At 39.8% G+C, this 16944-nt stretch overlaps 1 protein-coding gene across 1 annotated transcript in view; it reads left to right on the plus strand.

Moving 5' to 3' along the window:
- The window catches only part of LOC139635912 (zinc finger protein GLIS2-like), a 31125-nt gene extending 14434 nt beyond the window's left edge, over positions 1 to 16691 (plus strand). The window contains exons 2-7 of the mRNA XM_071503478.1: positions 2534 to 2722; positions 3940 to 4139; positions 7055 to 7240; positions 8077 to 8210; positions 10125 to 10243; positions 13723 to 16691. Coding sequence (XP_071359579.1) covers positions 2557 to 2722; positions 3940 to 4139; positions 7055 to 7240; positions 8077 to 8210; positions 10125 to 10243; positions 13723 to 14396 — 1479 coding nt within the window. The 5' untranslated portion in view covers positions 2534 to 2556 and the 3' untranslated portion in view covers positions 14397 to 16691. The remainder of the gene's footprint in view (positions 1 to 2533; positions 2723 to 3939; positions 4140 to 7054; positions 7241 to 8076; positions 8211 to 10124; positions 10244 to 13722) is intronic.
- Positions 16692 to 16944: the final 253 nt, after the last annotated feature.

Here is a 16944-nt window from a genome sequence, read left to right on the forward strand (position 1 = left end):
TTACTAATAATATTAAAGATCGCTTTGCTCCATTCAAGGTCCCAGTAAGACGTGATATTGTGCCAGCGTTGTCTATGCCAGGACCCTGAAACTGAGGCAACTAAAAGAAACTCAGTGGTCATAAATGTGTGTGTGTGTGTAATGTCTACATGATATCAGTATGTAATGTAAGTACAGTATGAACAGAACTAACAGACAGTATGTACAATATAAGGGTTTTGTTATATGCATTATAAACACTAAGCAATGTGTAATGTACACACTGGACAGAATTAATTAAAGTAAGGTAATTTTGATAATGGAGAGCAACTACAGCAGCAGTGGTAGTGCAGTAACAGCAGTGTAATTTATTTGCACTATATGCAATTATTTTGGACTGTTGCAGAATTAAGTTTTATTCTTATTACTTCAATAATTGTTGTTTCATTATCACTTAAAGTATTATTAATATTTTGATAATGTATAACAGTTCCCTCTGCCTCAGGGTGGTTTAGGTTCCCAGCTGTTCTATAGGATACAGTTGTGTGTGATGGTAAAAGGTACGAGAAGTCCATGTAACAAGTGAGTGATTAACGCTGAGAAATCAGGATTAGAAAAGCAACATTTACACGGATGCAAAAATATTTTAATCTAAACTCTAGTGAGCTGTCTCAGTCTAAATATATTGTTTCAAGGAAATCAGACTCTGCCCCATTGAAACTGATGTTAAACAGCCTCTCCACTTTAATTGATTCATGTTTTGGTTACTGCAGAAACTATACTAGCTGTTTCCCTGCTCAATACGGTTCACTTGCTGGGAGCCACAATATTTGACTGCTTTATTATTATTATCTCTGATCTGACTGTAGCTGTGACTAATGTTGCTGGAATGATTTCACAATAACCAAAACTAGTAAAGCAGACAACTGAAATTATAGTTCAGCTGCCTAGTAAAGTGTTAAGTAGACATTTTTATGGAGAACATTTTAATGTGGTGTTTCCTCACACGGTCACGCTGATTTGCCATCACCTCAGATCTTCCCCTGCTTTGCACTGATGTCAGTGGCAGATTGATGCAAAACCATTTTATTTACCTCGCTGGTCAATGTCCCACTGTGTTAGACTGGTGTGTGTGTGGTTGTTTTGATTACCAGGTAGCAGACGTGTGTTTTATCCAGTGGGCCAGACTTGTCTCAGTCCACTGTGAGTGCAGGAATGGACTTCCTGCAGCGGTTGACACCCACAAGAGACCTGTGGATCTATGTCAGAGAGAGAGGGAGAGAGAGCATGTGAAAGTAATGGGAGACACAGAACAAAAAAAAAAGTGCACTTTGTATGCAAACTACTAAAAGCCTGCAGTCCTTTGCATTAGATACTTTCCAAAAAGTGATTTCAATTCATCTCACTCTGTGAGATGAATTGAGTTGTTGAATGATTAACTTTCCTGTTTGTGAATTTTCAAGATTTTTTACACTCTGTTAGTAAACTGGTAACAAATAGATAATTTCAGTTTTATTGTGCATTGAGTTACTATGTATGATATGGTATTTTGTTAGAACACATGTTACAACATACATAATATCTGTGTTCAAGAGTTGCTCTTTGTTAATATTTCCTGAATACACGTTCACTGATTATTGACCCGTTGACCATCGATAATAAAAGCTTCGACCTTCCAGTATCTACTAGATTATTCCATATCTGTCAAATTCTCCAGCCTCCAATAGGTTCTTCTCATCTCCTCAAGAAATCATCCTTACAATAACAAAACATATGACTATGTATTTTTAACACAACGCCTTTGAAAAGCTGCTCTAATCAATGATTTTTTATATTATCAGTGAAGTAAATGATTATGTGGAATGTGTAGGGTGATAGTCGCCTGGCTCTGCTGTTTCCCTCAGCTTTATTGAGTCTGTGAGCTCATTATTTTGGTTTAATGACTCACAGCTTACTGTTTAGCATCTCACTGATCTCATAAGTGTCATTTTCAGACGCAGCAGACAACTGTTTTCAGTGAATAATCGCTGATAAATCCGCTGAACGCTACCCGCCCAACATCAAACAGACAAAGTTAGCAGCTAACAGCCAATGACCCAGATATTTACCTCATGAGTTGTACTAGAAACAGAGTGAGAGGAGAGTGAATAGTGATTACAAAATGAATTGATAATGTTGCTCTGTGTCTGGCCAATTATCAGCTTAATGAAGTGGAAACATTGTTGTGTTGCTGCCAAGTGGGTAAAAAAAAAAGAAAAGAAAAGAATGAATGCTGGTTAGCATGAATCCAACAAACTAATTAAAATATATCAAAATATTTAGGTTACAACAGAATGTACAAAATAAGAAGTAAAAAACTCACTGATACCTTCAAACACACGCTGAAAGCTACACTGTCATGTCTTACAGAGAAGAAGCTAATCAAAATAGCTGAGGCTAAAGCAAAGTTAGCATAAGAGCCTGTAACATTTTCGGTACTGTGTTATTTCTGATACTTTGGAAAGGATGCTGAGGGCCATTTAGTTGGTATATTAACCTGGTTCTCTCTCTCCAGGTGGGCAGCAGTAACCAGCAGCCATGCTGTCGCTGGATGAGCCGCTGGACTTGAAGCTCCCCTCAGGACGGACAGATGGTCCACTGAGATTAGGAAAGAGAGCTTGCCCTTCCTCTATCTGTGCCCCTCTCAGCGCCACACGAGCACGCCTCATATGTACAACCTTTCCTTCACCACCCTCCTCCCCAGGTAAGAGTGACCCAGGAAGGTCGTTTAAGAACATATTCTCGGCGAACTCTCCATCTCCCCCGTCTTATACACAAACACATGCCTGTACTGATGTGATGTTGCAGTGCAGACTGTCACTGTGAGAATGTAATAGTATAATAAGCTGATTATCTGTTCTCACTTTCCCAGTAACTTAATATTGTAAATCCAATGAATGGTAGCTCTCGTCTGTCCTCAAATAGACATACATTGTCCGCAGATTTGAGTGTGAGTGTGGCTCATAACAAGAGGAGCATGACACTGGCATGAAGTGACCTCAAAGAAAACCACAACATGGCCTTTGTGACAGTCTGAATACACTGTATAACTAACACCATACTTGAAAATGCCTAATAACATGCAATATGGCTTTGTATTCTATGTAGCCTCTTGTTGTTTTGTAATACTGTTTTACCCTCTCATTCATATACCTTCTGTGATGTTCTCTGGTTCTGGTGATGTTCCCAAATAGAGGCTCAGAGACACCAGAGTCTCCAACAGCAAGATGGGCTGTGCTAGAAAACTGTGCATGTGACTCAATATTAATCAATATTCTTTATTTTAACATTAAAATATTTCAAAGGGGGGTCACCATGATCTATACACGATTATCATACTGTAATCATGCATGGTTGTTTTATGCAAAACATAGCCACAAAATGTTAAAATGTCCAAATGTACATTTAGAGCAACTTTTGAAGGGCCCATATTTTAAACTTTTCCAGTGTTTTGTTTAAAATGTTGATATCCATAAGAAGATATGTCTGTGGTTGTACAGTAAGTACCAAAAACCATCTCAGTGTAGTTTTACGTCTTTCTCAGGCTTCTCTCTGGTGCTCTGGCAACAACAGCCAGCTCTTCCGATTGGCTGACTGTTTTCTGAGTGATCCAATAAAAATATAGCAGATTTCAGGTAAACAAACCAAATCCTGCAAGACTGGATTGTGGGTCCAGGTGGGCTGGGCTTGGGGCATGGCTGAGAGCGGTGACATCATAAAGTTACAGGAGTCCTGACGGGTCGTTTTAAGGCTCAGTTTCTGAATACAGGCTGTGTGCATTTTTCTGTGGACTGAGCAATTTCACAGTATTAATATGTATTTTAAGCTAAATTAGCCAAAAGAATCCCAACTGCAGGTTCAGCATTGTTAACAAGGACACAAAGAAACCCCATTATAACTGTATTCTAACCTCCACTACAGATTCCCAGTCTTCCCCTCAAGAACGACCCGGGTCCTGCTTCACGCCTCCGGCCATGGACCTCAGCCTGTCACCCTCCTCCCGCCACGCCTCGTCCCTCTCCCCATCGCCTTCCTCCCCCTCCCCCTCCTCCCCCTCCCCTTCCTCACCCCTGGAGTCCCCTCACAGCAGCAGCAGCCCTCAGCCACATCTGTTCTCTCGGGTGAGTCCAAGTGTTTGCACAGTGATACGACACCAATCATCCAATTATAGGTATTTTGTGCCACCTTATATTTTGCTCATGTACATTATCCACTATCAGATCTGAGTGTAATAGATCAAGTTTGTCACTTGCCAATTTTAAAGTGGATTTTGAGATTTGATTCCCTCTGAGCACACAAAGAGCCTGACCACCTCTCGGCTTCAAGATGTGATAAGACGGAGAGCTGTGACCTGTTTCACAAAACACAGATTGCAAATGTTTCACAAATGACTGTTGCAATTCCTACAGGGTTCTGGCATCTGTCACAAGCATGGGATTTTGTTTTTGATTAGTGAAACATGTCAAAATTAATTAGAGAAAATTCTGTTGTTTTTCAAATCGCACATTGCATGATGCAAATTTGGGGAAACCAAGTCCCTGAATCGAATCTTGGTCCAGACCAAGTCAGATAATGTCTTTGAATGAACAGACAAAAAAAAAAAACAGCATCAAAACAACAACTTCAGCCAATGATCCTTCATATGGATATGAAGAATATATAAAGAACAATAAATGAAAACATATATGTGTTGATGTTAATGAAAATTAGCTACTGTTACACAAAATAGGGCCACACAGTGGTGGTGTGTGCAGGTTGAAAAAATATTGCTCATTTCCTTTCCCTGAGAGTTACATGAGATCACTGATACCACTGTCATTGTTTTGTGGTAAATATAAAACTGGAGCCATCAGCCAGTTAGCATAGCCTAGTGTAGCATAGCACAAACACTGGAAACAGGGGAAAGCTAGCCTGGCTCTGTCCAAAGGCAACAAAATCCGCTTATCATCACCTTTAAAGCTCACAAATGAATTCCAGCTGCTGGAATTAGCTTCTTATTTACGGTGCAGACATATAAGTGGTATTGATCTCCTCATGTAACTCTCAGCAAGAACACAAATGCATCATCCTATCCCCAGATTCAACACACGTCAACTCTCAGAGAAGCAGCAATTTAATCACATTTCCACTGGGTTCTTCACGGCTACTGCACTGTACAACCCCTTCATTCTGTCTTCATGACAAAGACATCAGCCAGAGTGTGTTTCACTTAAGTTGAATGTGATCAAAATCTGCTGTTTCATAAAGACGCACCGGAGGGAAAACCCTTCCCTACACGTGTGCATCTTCATATAATCAGTTAATCTTGTGTTCAGGCATGACCACGGGCCTCTCAGAATAATCCAGCCGGGGACTGATTGTGACTGAATGTGCTCCACTCTTCTTCAACAGAATTTAATTGAATTGGGATCCTGGGAGTGAATCTAATTTGTTGGTGCAACGTTTGCACACAGCACACAGCCAGTCCAGTGACTCTGTCTAAATCAAATTCTAGCCTTAATTGAATGGTAAAACATCAAACACACGAGCCTGTTTGTTACAGCATCAAAATCGTTCCTCTTGGCCCAGACTCATCTTTTAGCTCAGAAAGTTAAATTTGTCTTATATATCAAAGGTGGACTGAGAGAAGCACTCATTACTGTCCTTAGATGTACTCACTGGCTTCCTCAAAGATGTCTTTGATTCTGTACCAGCAGCTGTTTGCCTATAATAACTCACTTTGCTGAATTTCCCTTCTAATTTTAAGCCTCCACTCGTCTTTAAAACACCTTGATTTGATCATTTTATCAATAAAAACAGAACAAGTTGTTTTTATTTAACATCAGAAGGTAGTATTAAGCCCAGCTGACAATATTAATCATATCCTAAAGCTCTAGCAGCAGTGATAGTCCTCAAAGTAAATAAGACTAATGATATTTTAAGGGCAGAAACAGTAGATTTTACAGCAGCAGTCATCAATCATTATCATTGAAACCACAGGGTTCAATACACAGCCCAGTCCTTTTCTCCATAATAATGGTGGAGCCTCGGAGCCTCCTGCCATTTTCCTGCAAAGAGCTGATGAACTAAAAAAAACTTGTCTTTTTAAAAATTGTCCTTTTCTAGCAGTGCTGGGAATGTTAGAGCATGTTTTGTTTTTGTTTTTGTTTTTTTTTTACAACAGAGTTACTGCAAAGATACAAAAAAGTACACTGAACTAAAGTGGTTTTTTTGATCCAGTTATTTCAAAGTCAGGTTAGGAGGTTTTTTTACTGCATGTTTTCCAGTCAAAAGTTTTTACTGAAGTTAAAATCTTCGAGAAAAAAAAAAAGAAAAAGAGAAAGCCAGTTGACACCTGGTTTGTTTAAACGTTGTGTTGATTGCTGCCAATATTTTTTTGGATATAGATAATAGTCAATAAACAGCCTGCCAGGGAAAACAAGTCTTAAAATGTATAACCCATGACACATCGTGTTCACATGTCTTTCTATTAAGAAACTAGGGCAAATTTTCAGAGACAAGAGCTCCATGTCACGTCTGTCTCCTCTAATGAAGTGTGGCAGTGCTGCTCGATGAGCTTCAAGGTTCTCTGGACAAATATATCCCCCAAATATTTAACTAATCGTAACATATTTTGGTTAACTTAATGTAGATGTATTTAAGCTGTATTCGTACAGTACTGGTGGAACAGGAAGAAAGGGAAAACATCCTCTTATTCAGACTTGGAACTGTTCGTGCATTATTCCAACAGTGTTACCACAACAATTACCTTTCCTAAATATCCTGTTGTTATTGTTGTTGTGTTACATGCAGTATTTGCAGCGATTAGTAGAGTAAAGTCAGATAGAGAGAAACATTGTAAAACTTATGCTGGATCAGTTGTATTAGTGTTAAACTTGAATGTTATTTAGATCCTAGCAGTGTGACTTTGCGACTGCGTAGCCATGTTGTCAGAAATCTTCAACTTATTACAGCCTGGAGGTTGGTATGAATGGTTTTCCCAAGTCTGAATGAATGAGGATGTGATTCACACCTTTTTCTTCCTCCTCTCTTTCAGGAAGCAGCTCGTCATCAAGGCGTGGAGGGCGGAGCTTCACCACACGGTTATCCGTTTTATCTGCCGATTGGAAGCCCACCGAGGGGCTACAGTTTTCCCTCCTCCATGTTCATCGGTCAGAACAGAGAGAAGCAAGTTTCACCAGAGCCCTCGCTGGATGGTCAGCTGGCCTGCCGCTGGATGAAGGTGAATATGACCAGCAAAATAAAAACAAAAATAAATCAACGCACGGTGACGAGTTTGTATCAATACTCTACACAAGTTAATGTATATTAAATCTCAAGTGCAACTGTGTGATCAGTGAATTTTGCTACAGGCTTCATAATGTTCTCTTTACAATGCTCCCACAATGGACCACACACACATTCACACACGTTACATCAGGGACAATTTGGGGTTCAGTATCTTGCCTGAGGACACTTCGACGGGGGAATCAAACCACCAATCTTCTGATTAGTGGATGACCTACTCTACATCCAGCCCACAATTCTGCTGTAAGAATATCATAGTGGAAAAGACTGTGAATATTACTCTGACTCCCAGGTGGTGGTGAGAGCTCACGTTTGACAGATTCAGAAAACAAGAGCACGAACATGACCAGAGGTTACAATACTAGAAACTGGTGCTGAAATATATATTTTTTAATAATTATGGCACTCTATTAATTATACTTGTCATTTATTGAGCAACAAAAAGGCATAAGCTTATGTATTCTTGCATATGAGGATTTTCTGCTTCAACACACGGATCTAAAAATGTCCTCTTTACCTTTTTGAACTTGCAAGGTAATTTTCACTACTCTTGGAAATTTTATAAACTAAATGTTTAATCAGTACAAGGTGTTTGACAATATAAACACAAAAGTAAAACATAACAGTGCCATGGTGTAAGGAAACACAGTCTTCATTTACAGCACATTAAGATATAAAATAGTTTTAATGGATTCAGGAAAACATAAATGATTGAATCTACTTGAGATATTAGTATGTTGGCTAACCCCCCCCCCCTTCACTGTCCTGCAGTGCCACCTGCTGTTCGACTCGCTGCAGGACTTGGTGGATCACATCAATGACTTCCACGTCAAACCTGAAAAGGATTCTGGGTACTGCTGCCACTGGGAGGGCTGCGCTCGAAACGGAAGAGGCTTCAATGCCAGGTGTGTTGACACTGTTGACCGAAATGTCAACGCATGTAACCCGAGCACGTTACTACCTGGTAAACTATTGTGAAACAAATATCCTGCTTGGACCTGACGTGGGGGCGCTCTCACATCCTGTGCACACAAATTGTAGAGAAATGGTTGTGTAACAACTGGCTAATAACAAAACATAATTTCAGGTGCTATATTTAATCTGAACATTGGATTATAGTAAAGTTAAGACATGTCCAGCAAAGAGAGTCATTGAAGTAAATCACAATTACAAAAGCAGCTATATAAGTTATTAATTCATATTGATTTGTTTTTTGATTACCTGATTTATAGTTCATATTTCATATTTATGAATGAACAAGGCAAAGTGTCGCCAGCATCTGAAATTACTCATAATAATAACTGAATATACACATAAATGTACACGTGCAGACAAAATCATCCTAATTAAATAAAGTTATTTAAAGAAGTAATAACATTTTTTTCTGATACTGAATGATACTGATTTTGAAAATCTGAGTTTGTTAAGAGTTTAGGTAGGTGCCCTCACAGCAAAAGCTCAGTCCCTCTCTAGTCAGGGGCATTAAAGGGCACAGAAATACAGAGACACAATCTGGTACTAACAATCCAAAAACACAAACACTGAATTAAATTTACATTAATATGAAATATAGAACAACAGGCACTCAGCCTAACTGTAACCTGTAACCAGGCCTTTTCTTACTTGGTACAAAATTATTTGAATAATAATAATTAATAATAACTAATTTCAGATCTGTGGGTGAGTCAAGATAACCCCTTTACATCTTATTTTTCCTTTTGATTTTCCTTAAAGTATTTTTAAGGTTGTTAAAATCAGCTTATTTTGTGCTGCCTGACATGTTGTATACTTTGTATGTTACGTATATGATTTTTTTTCTTGATGTTTACATCGAGAGAAACAAATTGACTGATTTGTTGCATCATAGGGAAATAAATATCTTGTGCATCACTTTATACACTTCCCCCCAGATATAGCCTGAAATATTTGGTTTCTTTGGGATCTTCACTACCATTTAAAGGACCAGTGCAGAGGAATTAGTGGCATCTAGTGGTTAGATTGTAGATTGCAACCAAGTGAACTCTTACCCTCACACATCCCTTTCCAAGTGTGCAGGAAAACAAACAATGGCCTTCAGCTAACGTAAAATGCAAAAGGCCTTCTCTAGAGCCAGTGTCTGTACTGTAGAAACATGGTGGTGCAACAATGGCGGGCTCTGTGGAAAAGGACCTGCTCCTTAGGAAGACATGAAGGGCTCATTAAACACAATGATTCTTAATTTCATTTGATTATACACTAATGAAACATAGGTTTGAATGTTATGTTTCATTTCTACCAATAGATTCTCCTAAATCCTTCACATTTCATCCTCAGCTGCCGTGGGTGTGAACACTGTTTGGCTGAACAGCATGAGGTCAGGAAGTTGGAAGGGAGGTTGAATTTAAATCCAGCAATCTGTTCGGGTTTTAAACACAACTTAAAAGTCAGATAGTCGCTGTCTGATCTGCTGGAGCATCAGCTGCAAACACTGAAAAATATTGTAATGTCACCACATGAAATGTGTTAAAAATCATGACGATGTTTGCGAAAGACATGAGGAACATTTATTAGCAAAGGGAGAGACAAGATGACAAGTTGAAACCGCATGACGCAGTAATGAGGTGAGGGTTAAATAAGGTGAAGGCCTCGCAGTAGGCAGGTTCTTACACTGGATCAAGCCTTACAGATATAATGTTGTAGTACTGGCAGCCTTGTATGGGAACATAACTGGTTGTAATGTTGCTATCAGCAGACACATCCTCCGAAAACATTTTTACCTGTCATATATGTGAGTGAGCGTTTTGTGAACAAATTCTGCTTGATTGTGTTATGTTTTATAGATATAAAATGCTGATTCACATCCGCACACATACCAATGAGAAGCCGCACCATTGTCCCACCTGCAACAAGAGCTTCTCACGTCTGGAGAACCTGAAGATACACACTCGCTCACATACAGGTGAGTTCACGATGAATAAAATCCAACAACTTTGAAGGATAAGTGAGGTGATATTCTATATTTCTGTCATTACCAACAAAGCTAATGAAGGCATAACTGATCTTCTAACAAGTATTGTCTGTTATTCCTCCTCTGTTGTGCCATAGAGCTCAGTCCATAAACTATTAAAATGCATCGGTGAGCCACACAATTAAACTGGATGACACGCTCCTTCATCATAGTGAACATAGACATGGTAGTTTCTTTCCTAGTCAGTCCCACATACTCCATTCTGCTTCAAATACTCACTAGAGCATCAAATCTGTGGCCGATCGTCCTCAGCAAAAGCAGCATTTCCCCCTGTTTGAGTAACATTTGCTTAAAAACAACAATAAGGGACATAAATGTGCTTCTACTGATTTTCAAAGCTCCACCAAACTCCCTGACAATCATCAACTTAAATAAAGCCATTTCAGTTCATTTTCTTTCTAAGCATTCAAAGTTCTTTTGAGTGGAGGAAAAAAAAATTGTGCAGTTCAGCTCAGTTTGTTTAGTCCTTTTCTACCACATACTGTGGAAAACAGTTCATTTAGTCCTCCTGTCCTAGCTACACTGAAAGCGGGTCAGTCAGTGTCCCCTGTGTCTTGCAGATCATGTCACACTACTCCTCATAATCTCACCCTTTAATGTGGCTTTGCATTTTTATGGTGTTGTACTTCTGAATAGCTCAGAGAGAAATGCATCACTGAACGCAGAAGAGGTTCTACAGTGTTTGTGGCTGTATGTTGCTGTGTTTCCTGTCTTATCAGCTGTTTACACTATTCATCACTTTTAGTGCATTTGGTGGAGAAAGTCCACTGCAGGCTGACTTGTGTTGTCTAGCTGATATGTTTTTTATACAGTGGTGAGTTCATGTGTTGTGGGAATTGTCATTGTTTCTACATCTGGACAGTTGAATGATGAACATTATTGAAGGAAACTGTGAAACTCATCAGCACTAATTCCGTTGATTTCAGTGTTCACCCAAACCGCAGCTTTAAAGGTCTGAAACAGTGTAAACAAAACCCTTGGCTAAAGATGTGATTCCAAGGTGACATAAAACAAATTGAATTCTGAGGCTGGCATAAACTTATACAGTGCAAAAAAAAGTATTTTGATGATGTATTTAAATTATGAAAGTATTCTGCCAGACTATCCACTTTGACATTCACTGTAGTTTCAGTATCTCAAAACAAGAAGAGGCATGACAGAAGGCTGGGCTCGCACTGAAAACAGGTGTTTTACAAATTAATTTCTCGTGAGGAATCAGTTTCAGCTTATTAATAAGTCCCCTTGGTTTATTTTAGCTGGTCTGATTAATCATAATATGCCTAATGGGAGGGCATATAAAATCACAGCTCCTTCAAATAACAAACTAAAGACCTCTAATCATAAAAGAAATTCATCCCAGAGTGAAAGGTAACTTGAGACTGTTGCCTTAAAGCTGTTGCTTTCAGTACAGTGTCACGCCCCTGAAATGCTTTTTTTGGTGCTTGAAACTAAAAACTTGAAAAACTTGCTGGGTGGCACGCTGAATAGTGGATTAATGCAGTCGATTTTGAAAAGTGAAAATCAAATGTGGTATGAAACTCGCCAACTGCTATTCATTCATTGTCTATTCTGAAAGTCATCCAAATATCACAGTATAATTGCTATTTTTGAGTTTTAAAAAGACACCATACCATTAGAACTGATTATGTATTTCTCTGTGTCTATGTATGTTTACATTTAAAAACTTCATTTAGGTTTTCTGCAATTACATTTGCTGCCACTTTTTACTTCAGTCGAGGCTCCAGGTTGGCCTGTGCTTAAGATGCATGACTAATACTGCAACATCCCTCATATGTTGCACGTCATGCCCCACCATTCTTGTTATCAGTACAACCTCTCACTGTCTCATAAAGGCAAAGCAATTTATGGTATGACGCACCTGGAACGCAACAGTGGCTTAAAATCAAATATATATTAGGGGGGTTGGAGACTGCAGAGAAAGATAGATGGATTGAAAAAGGCAGCTGATTAATCATTACACATAAGGCTGTTTTCATTGCGCCACTATCCGTTCCGCTCAACTGCCAGCCACCTGACACCCACAGGGAGAATAGATGTCACGGGACTCCTTACCTTACCAGGTCTGTGGGAAGTTACTAATACCATAAAAGTTTCAGCAGCCATGATAAGAAAAAAGGGACGCATAGCAACATGAACAGGATACTGGTCTTGGATGATTCACTTTGGTATGCAATGCAGGTTGTTAGGTTGACTATTGTTTGCTCAGTCAGTTCTATGGGCTTGGTTTAAAATCCTTCTTTTGTTACCTGTCATTCATTACTGTGTCTACAAGGAACTCTTGTGTGTCACACACACTCTGATAAGCTTCTCTTTCATGTAAAGGGGAGACCTCTCTGTTGTGCTTTTGTTAGTTGTTTCACCGGCCTCACTCTCTCTCTCTCTCTCTCTCTCAGACATCTCGTTTCAGTGCATGTCAGAGTGAGGGGGAAGTTTGTGCAGTGGGCAGAAACATAGTTCAAATGTCTTTTCTTTTCTTTTCTTTTCTTCTGTTTTCTTTTCTTTTCAAAATAGCTTGACCTCATGGCCCATTTAGAAGCAGTTTGGGGGGTTTTGATCATATCTCATGATCTTCATCAGCAGGATGACTTTGTCCGTCATGTACGGCGGCCCTGAGAGCTCAACGCACTGCAACTTAAGAAAACACATGCAAATAGACGAACCAAAAACAACTTCATAACTTTGACAACTCATACACTGCAAATACTCACAACACAAACCAAATACAGAAACGCACCTAAAGTAGCACAGACGACAGTGGAAGTGGTTCCAGGGGACACAAAAAAGTGATGAACCTTCCCGGGATGCACTCAATGCTTTGAGACCTTTGAATTTAAAAGTAATGAACAATAAGTGTCCATGGAGGCATTATAACACATCCCCTGGAAACACTTTTGTTGTGTCGTGAGTATTTGCAGCACATGTGTTGAACCACTTTGCTTGCACCACACTTGTGTAATGTTGTAGTTGTTTCATGGAAAGTCAAAGTGTTATCTTTTATTTCTTTTCCATCTTTATGGAAGTGTGATACCAAATTGCTGACCTACTAGTCCAAAGTCCTTGTAAAGCAGTGACCCAGGATAAATCTTAAGAAATGAGCAACTAACTTAATTTTATTGGTTCAACCTGCAAAATGAAAAGTTTCAAGTTAGAAAGATTTGTCTTGATCAAAAAAAGCTGCAGGACATGATCGATTCTCACACATGAGAAGTTCACATAATACTGCAGAATTTCAAAATGTTTCATCACAGCATATAAGCGAATGTTTTCTTGACACCTGCAGTGAAACCTACTCAGACCAGCTTCCTCTGGCTGTTTGTATTTATGCTGTTATCAAGTCATGTATTCATCCCTCCCTCTATTTCCTGTCTCTCCCTTTTTTCCTTCCATAGGAGAAAAACCCTACATCTGCCCTTATGAAGGCTGCAGCAAACGTTACTCCAACTCGAGCGACCGCTTTAAACACACACGCACCCACTACGTTGACAAGCCCTACTACTGCAAGATGGCAGGCTGTCTGAAGCGCTACACAGATCCCAGCTCGCTACGCAAGCACATCAAGGCCCACGGGCACTTTGTTGCCCAGGAGCAAGGTGCTCCGGGCAGGCTGGGGTCGGGGCTGGGCCTACCCGGGCACCAGGGCACTTCTGAGCTGCCCTCTGTAGGCGGAGCCCAAATCATCATACCTGGGGCTGCTGCAGCTCTTCTCGGCGGTTTCGGGACCTCTCTGCCCCTCTCTGCTTTCTGCCACGCCAGAGCCCTGGGCCACCATGGGGCACCGCTCTTCTCTGTCGGAGGAGGCAGCAGCATGGGGCCGCTCAGCCTCTCGGACTCCCCTCTGTTACACTTTGGACTCTCAGCCACTTCGATGTTAGGCCTGGGAGCTCTGCGAGGTCTGGGGCGGGTGGTGGGGAAGGAGACAGAAGGCGAAGAGGAAGAGGAGGAAGGAGAGGAGGGGGAGGTGCTGAACCTGTCTGCAGGGGTGGGGCCCAGGCGTAGTGACCCTTTGTCCTGGGTGGTTGTTCCCCCGAGGGCGCTTCTCCTCAAACCAGCTGTTGTCAGCTAGGATGTGCACTCAGCAATTCAAAAAGAACCAGGGAGTGTGTGTTTGTGGTTTTCTGTGTCTGTGTTTTTTTGGGTGTGCATGGATGTCTGGGTGTATGTGTTTACAGACATACAGCACATGACTGTGGAGGAGAGTGTTTGTGTGCATGTGAGGGGTGAAAGGTCGCTGTCACCTGCAGAGCCATAGAAAGCACTTCAGTCATTCCAGCCCAGGAACAAGCGAATACGGACAGAAAGACTGAAAAGTAGAGACATCTTTGTGTTGAGTGCACAAAACCCGAGCAAGACCCTTGAGTGTCACCGTGCATGTCTCAGCTGTCTCACAGTGTAAAGGGTAACTTCACCTAAACTACTAAAAATATGTATAATCGAGATGCCATGCAGATTTTATCTGCTGAGATTTTGAAATATCCCTCTCGGGTGTTAGCCAAAAACAGCATTAAAAGTCATTTGGATATATCAATTACTTTTAGATGGATTCCCATGAGATTTTATACATAGTCCCCAGAGGATGAACCTGCTGACTTTTTATCTCGTGCCATCATCAGGTCAGCACTTTCATTTCTCCTGTTTAGTGACAATTATCAAGTGTTAGCACGCTAACACGCTAAACAAAGATAGTTAACAAGGTAAACATTACACCTGTAACCATCATCACCGTGGCATTGTCACTTTGAGCATGTAAGCACACTGATGTTACCTGTCACCTGTATGGCTTGATAACATATAAGTGAGAAAATATGTGTGATTTGGGTGAATTGATCCTTTAATGTTCCTTGAGTCCCCCACATTCTCTTGTTCATCCACACCTTGACTTCATGGTCGACAAGCATTGTACAGCAGACAATCACCTTTAGTTGAGTAACTAAACCAGGTTATGAAAAAAGAGCAGGTGCACTAATAATGTTGCAGTTCATATGTTTGACAACCCCCACTCACTGCTTCCACATATTGTGTGCTCCTTATTAAAAATAGAAAAGCAGGATTATGGGGCGCAATGGGAAACACAGTCCATACACAACAATTTAATATAAAATGAATGAGCACGTGTTTTATTACTTCATTACAATCTACCTATGCCACATCCATTCATATAGTTCAGGGGAAGTAAAGAGGTTGTGCAATTAAGGGGTTAAATTTCAAAATAAGAGCAATGGCTGACATTACAAAACATTGCAGGTCATTTTTAATTAACTGTATACAGGATATTCATGTGTTTGAAAAGATCATTTTGTTTGTTATTTTTTAACACAGTTGTCTACTTACAGAACAGATATAAGGCTGTTTGTAATCCAGCTCTTCAGGATCCTAGTCACAGTTTTTTTGTTTAATGGTTTCTGTCAATTAGATCTGGTGCGACAGCTGACGTGTGCAATGTGTCAACTTAGATGAGCTGTTGTTTTATTTTCATTACCAAGCCCAAAGCAAACATTTTAATTACCCACCTCATTGAGGACCAAACCATATGACGTACTTATCGTTGATTTTTCAGAACATAAAGCGACCTCAGTATGGCTTTGTCTTATCTCAGAGACACCTTGACGCAAGATTTGTTTTGGGACAATCACGGCACTACGATGTGTGACAAAAGATTACAATCCACACAGAGCTACCTGTTTGACCATGTGATTTTTTTTTTCAAGTCGCAATACGAAAGAAATAAAAAAAACTGTGTTGACGTAACTGAATGTAGGTTTGAGGTTAAACTCCATTTGCTTGCAATTTATCTTAGCTAATTCCCTGCGCTACTTATCACTCCAAGACAATGATCTCAGCAGGATCAGCCCTGTTTTTTAGACAAGACCGACTGAGGAACACATTCAACCAGGAACAAAGTAGACAAGGGTGTGTATTACTGGTAATCGTGGGTACACATTTGCTTTACTCATATTCACAAATGTTAAGAAATGAAAAGGTATGCAAGAATAAGGCAAACAATGGTTTCAAAACAGTCTCCAAGTGAAATGTTTGACAATGGCCACGTGGCCTGTTTCTGTGTTGTTGTATCTTGTACTCTTGTTTGCACATTGGTTTTGTCCTAATCGGTATTTCAGAGGTGTCCAAGTGCCTTGTGTTTCAACTGAAATATATCACACAGTATATTAAAAATATTTACGCAATTGTAAAGTGTATAAATGTACTTTTCATTACATTTTAGAAAACTGAATTCTAATAACTTGACAACAGATGTTATTTGTACATCGGGGCCACTGCAACACTTTCTAAGGATGTCGCCAGTGTTGATGACTATGACAATGACTCTATGTCAATAAACACAAACAGATGAAAGAAAAAAGTGTGTCAGTGTGTGGGTGCAGTTTCATCACTTTTGACTTATTTTGTAAAAAAAAAAAAAAAAAAAAAGCTAAATAAAGAAAAAATAAAACAAGGTTACAGCTGTAATATGACTTAATATATAGTGTTAGTTTTTTTGGTTTCACTTCACTTCATAGGCCCAAGAAACATTTATAGTTTCTATAATGTTTTTTTGCCTGTTATTTCATTATTTTCTCAATTTTTTAATTTAATGTTTCCTCTTGTTTCCCTTT

Source organism: Trachinotus anak, unplaced genomic scaffold (genome assembly GCF_046630095.1).
Source record: "Trachinotus anak isolate AG129_WGS33_773 ecotype Australia unplaced genomic scaffold, CSIRO_AGI_Tana_v1 ptg000019l, whole genome shotgun sequence".
Lineage (NCBI taxonomy): Eukaryota > Metazoa > Chordata > Actinopteri > Carangiformes > Carangidae > Trachinotus > Trachinotus anak.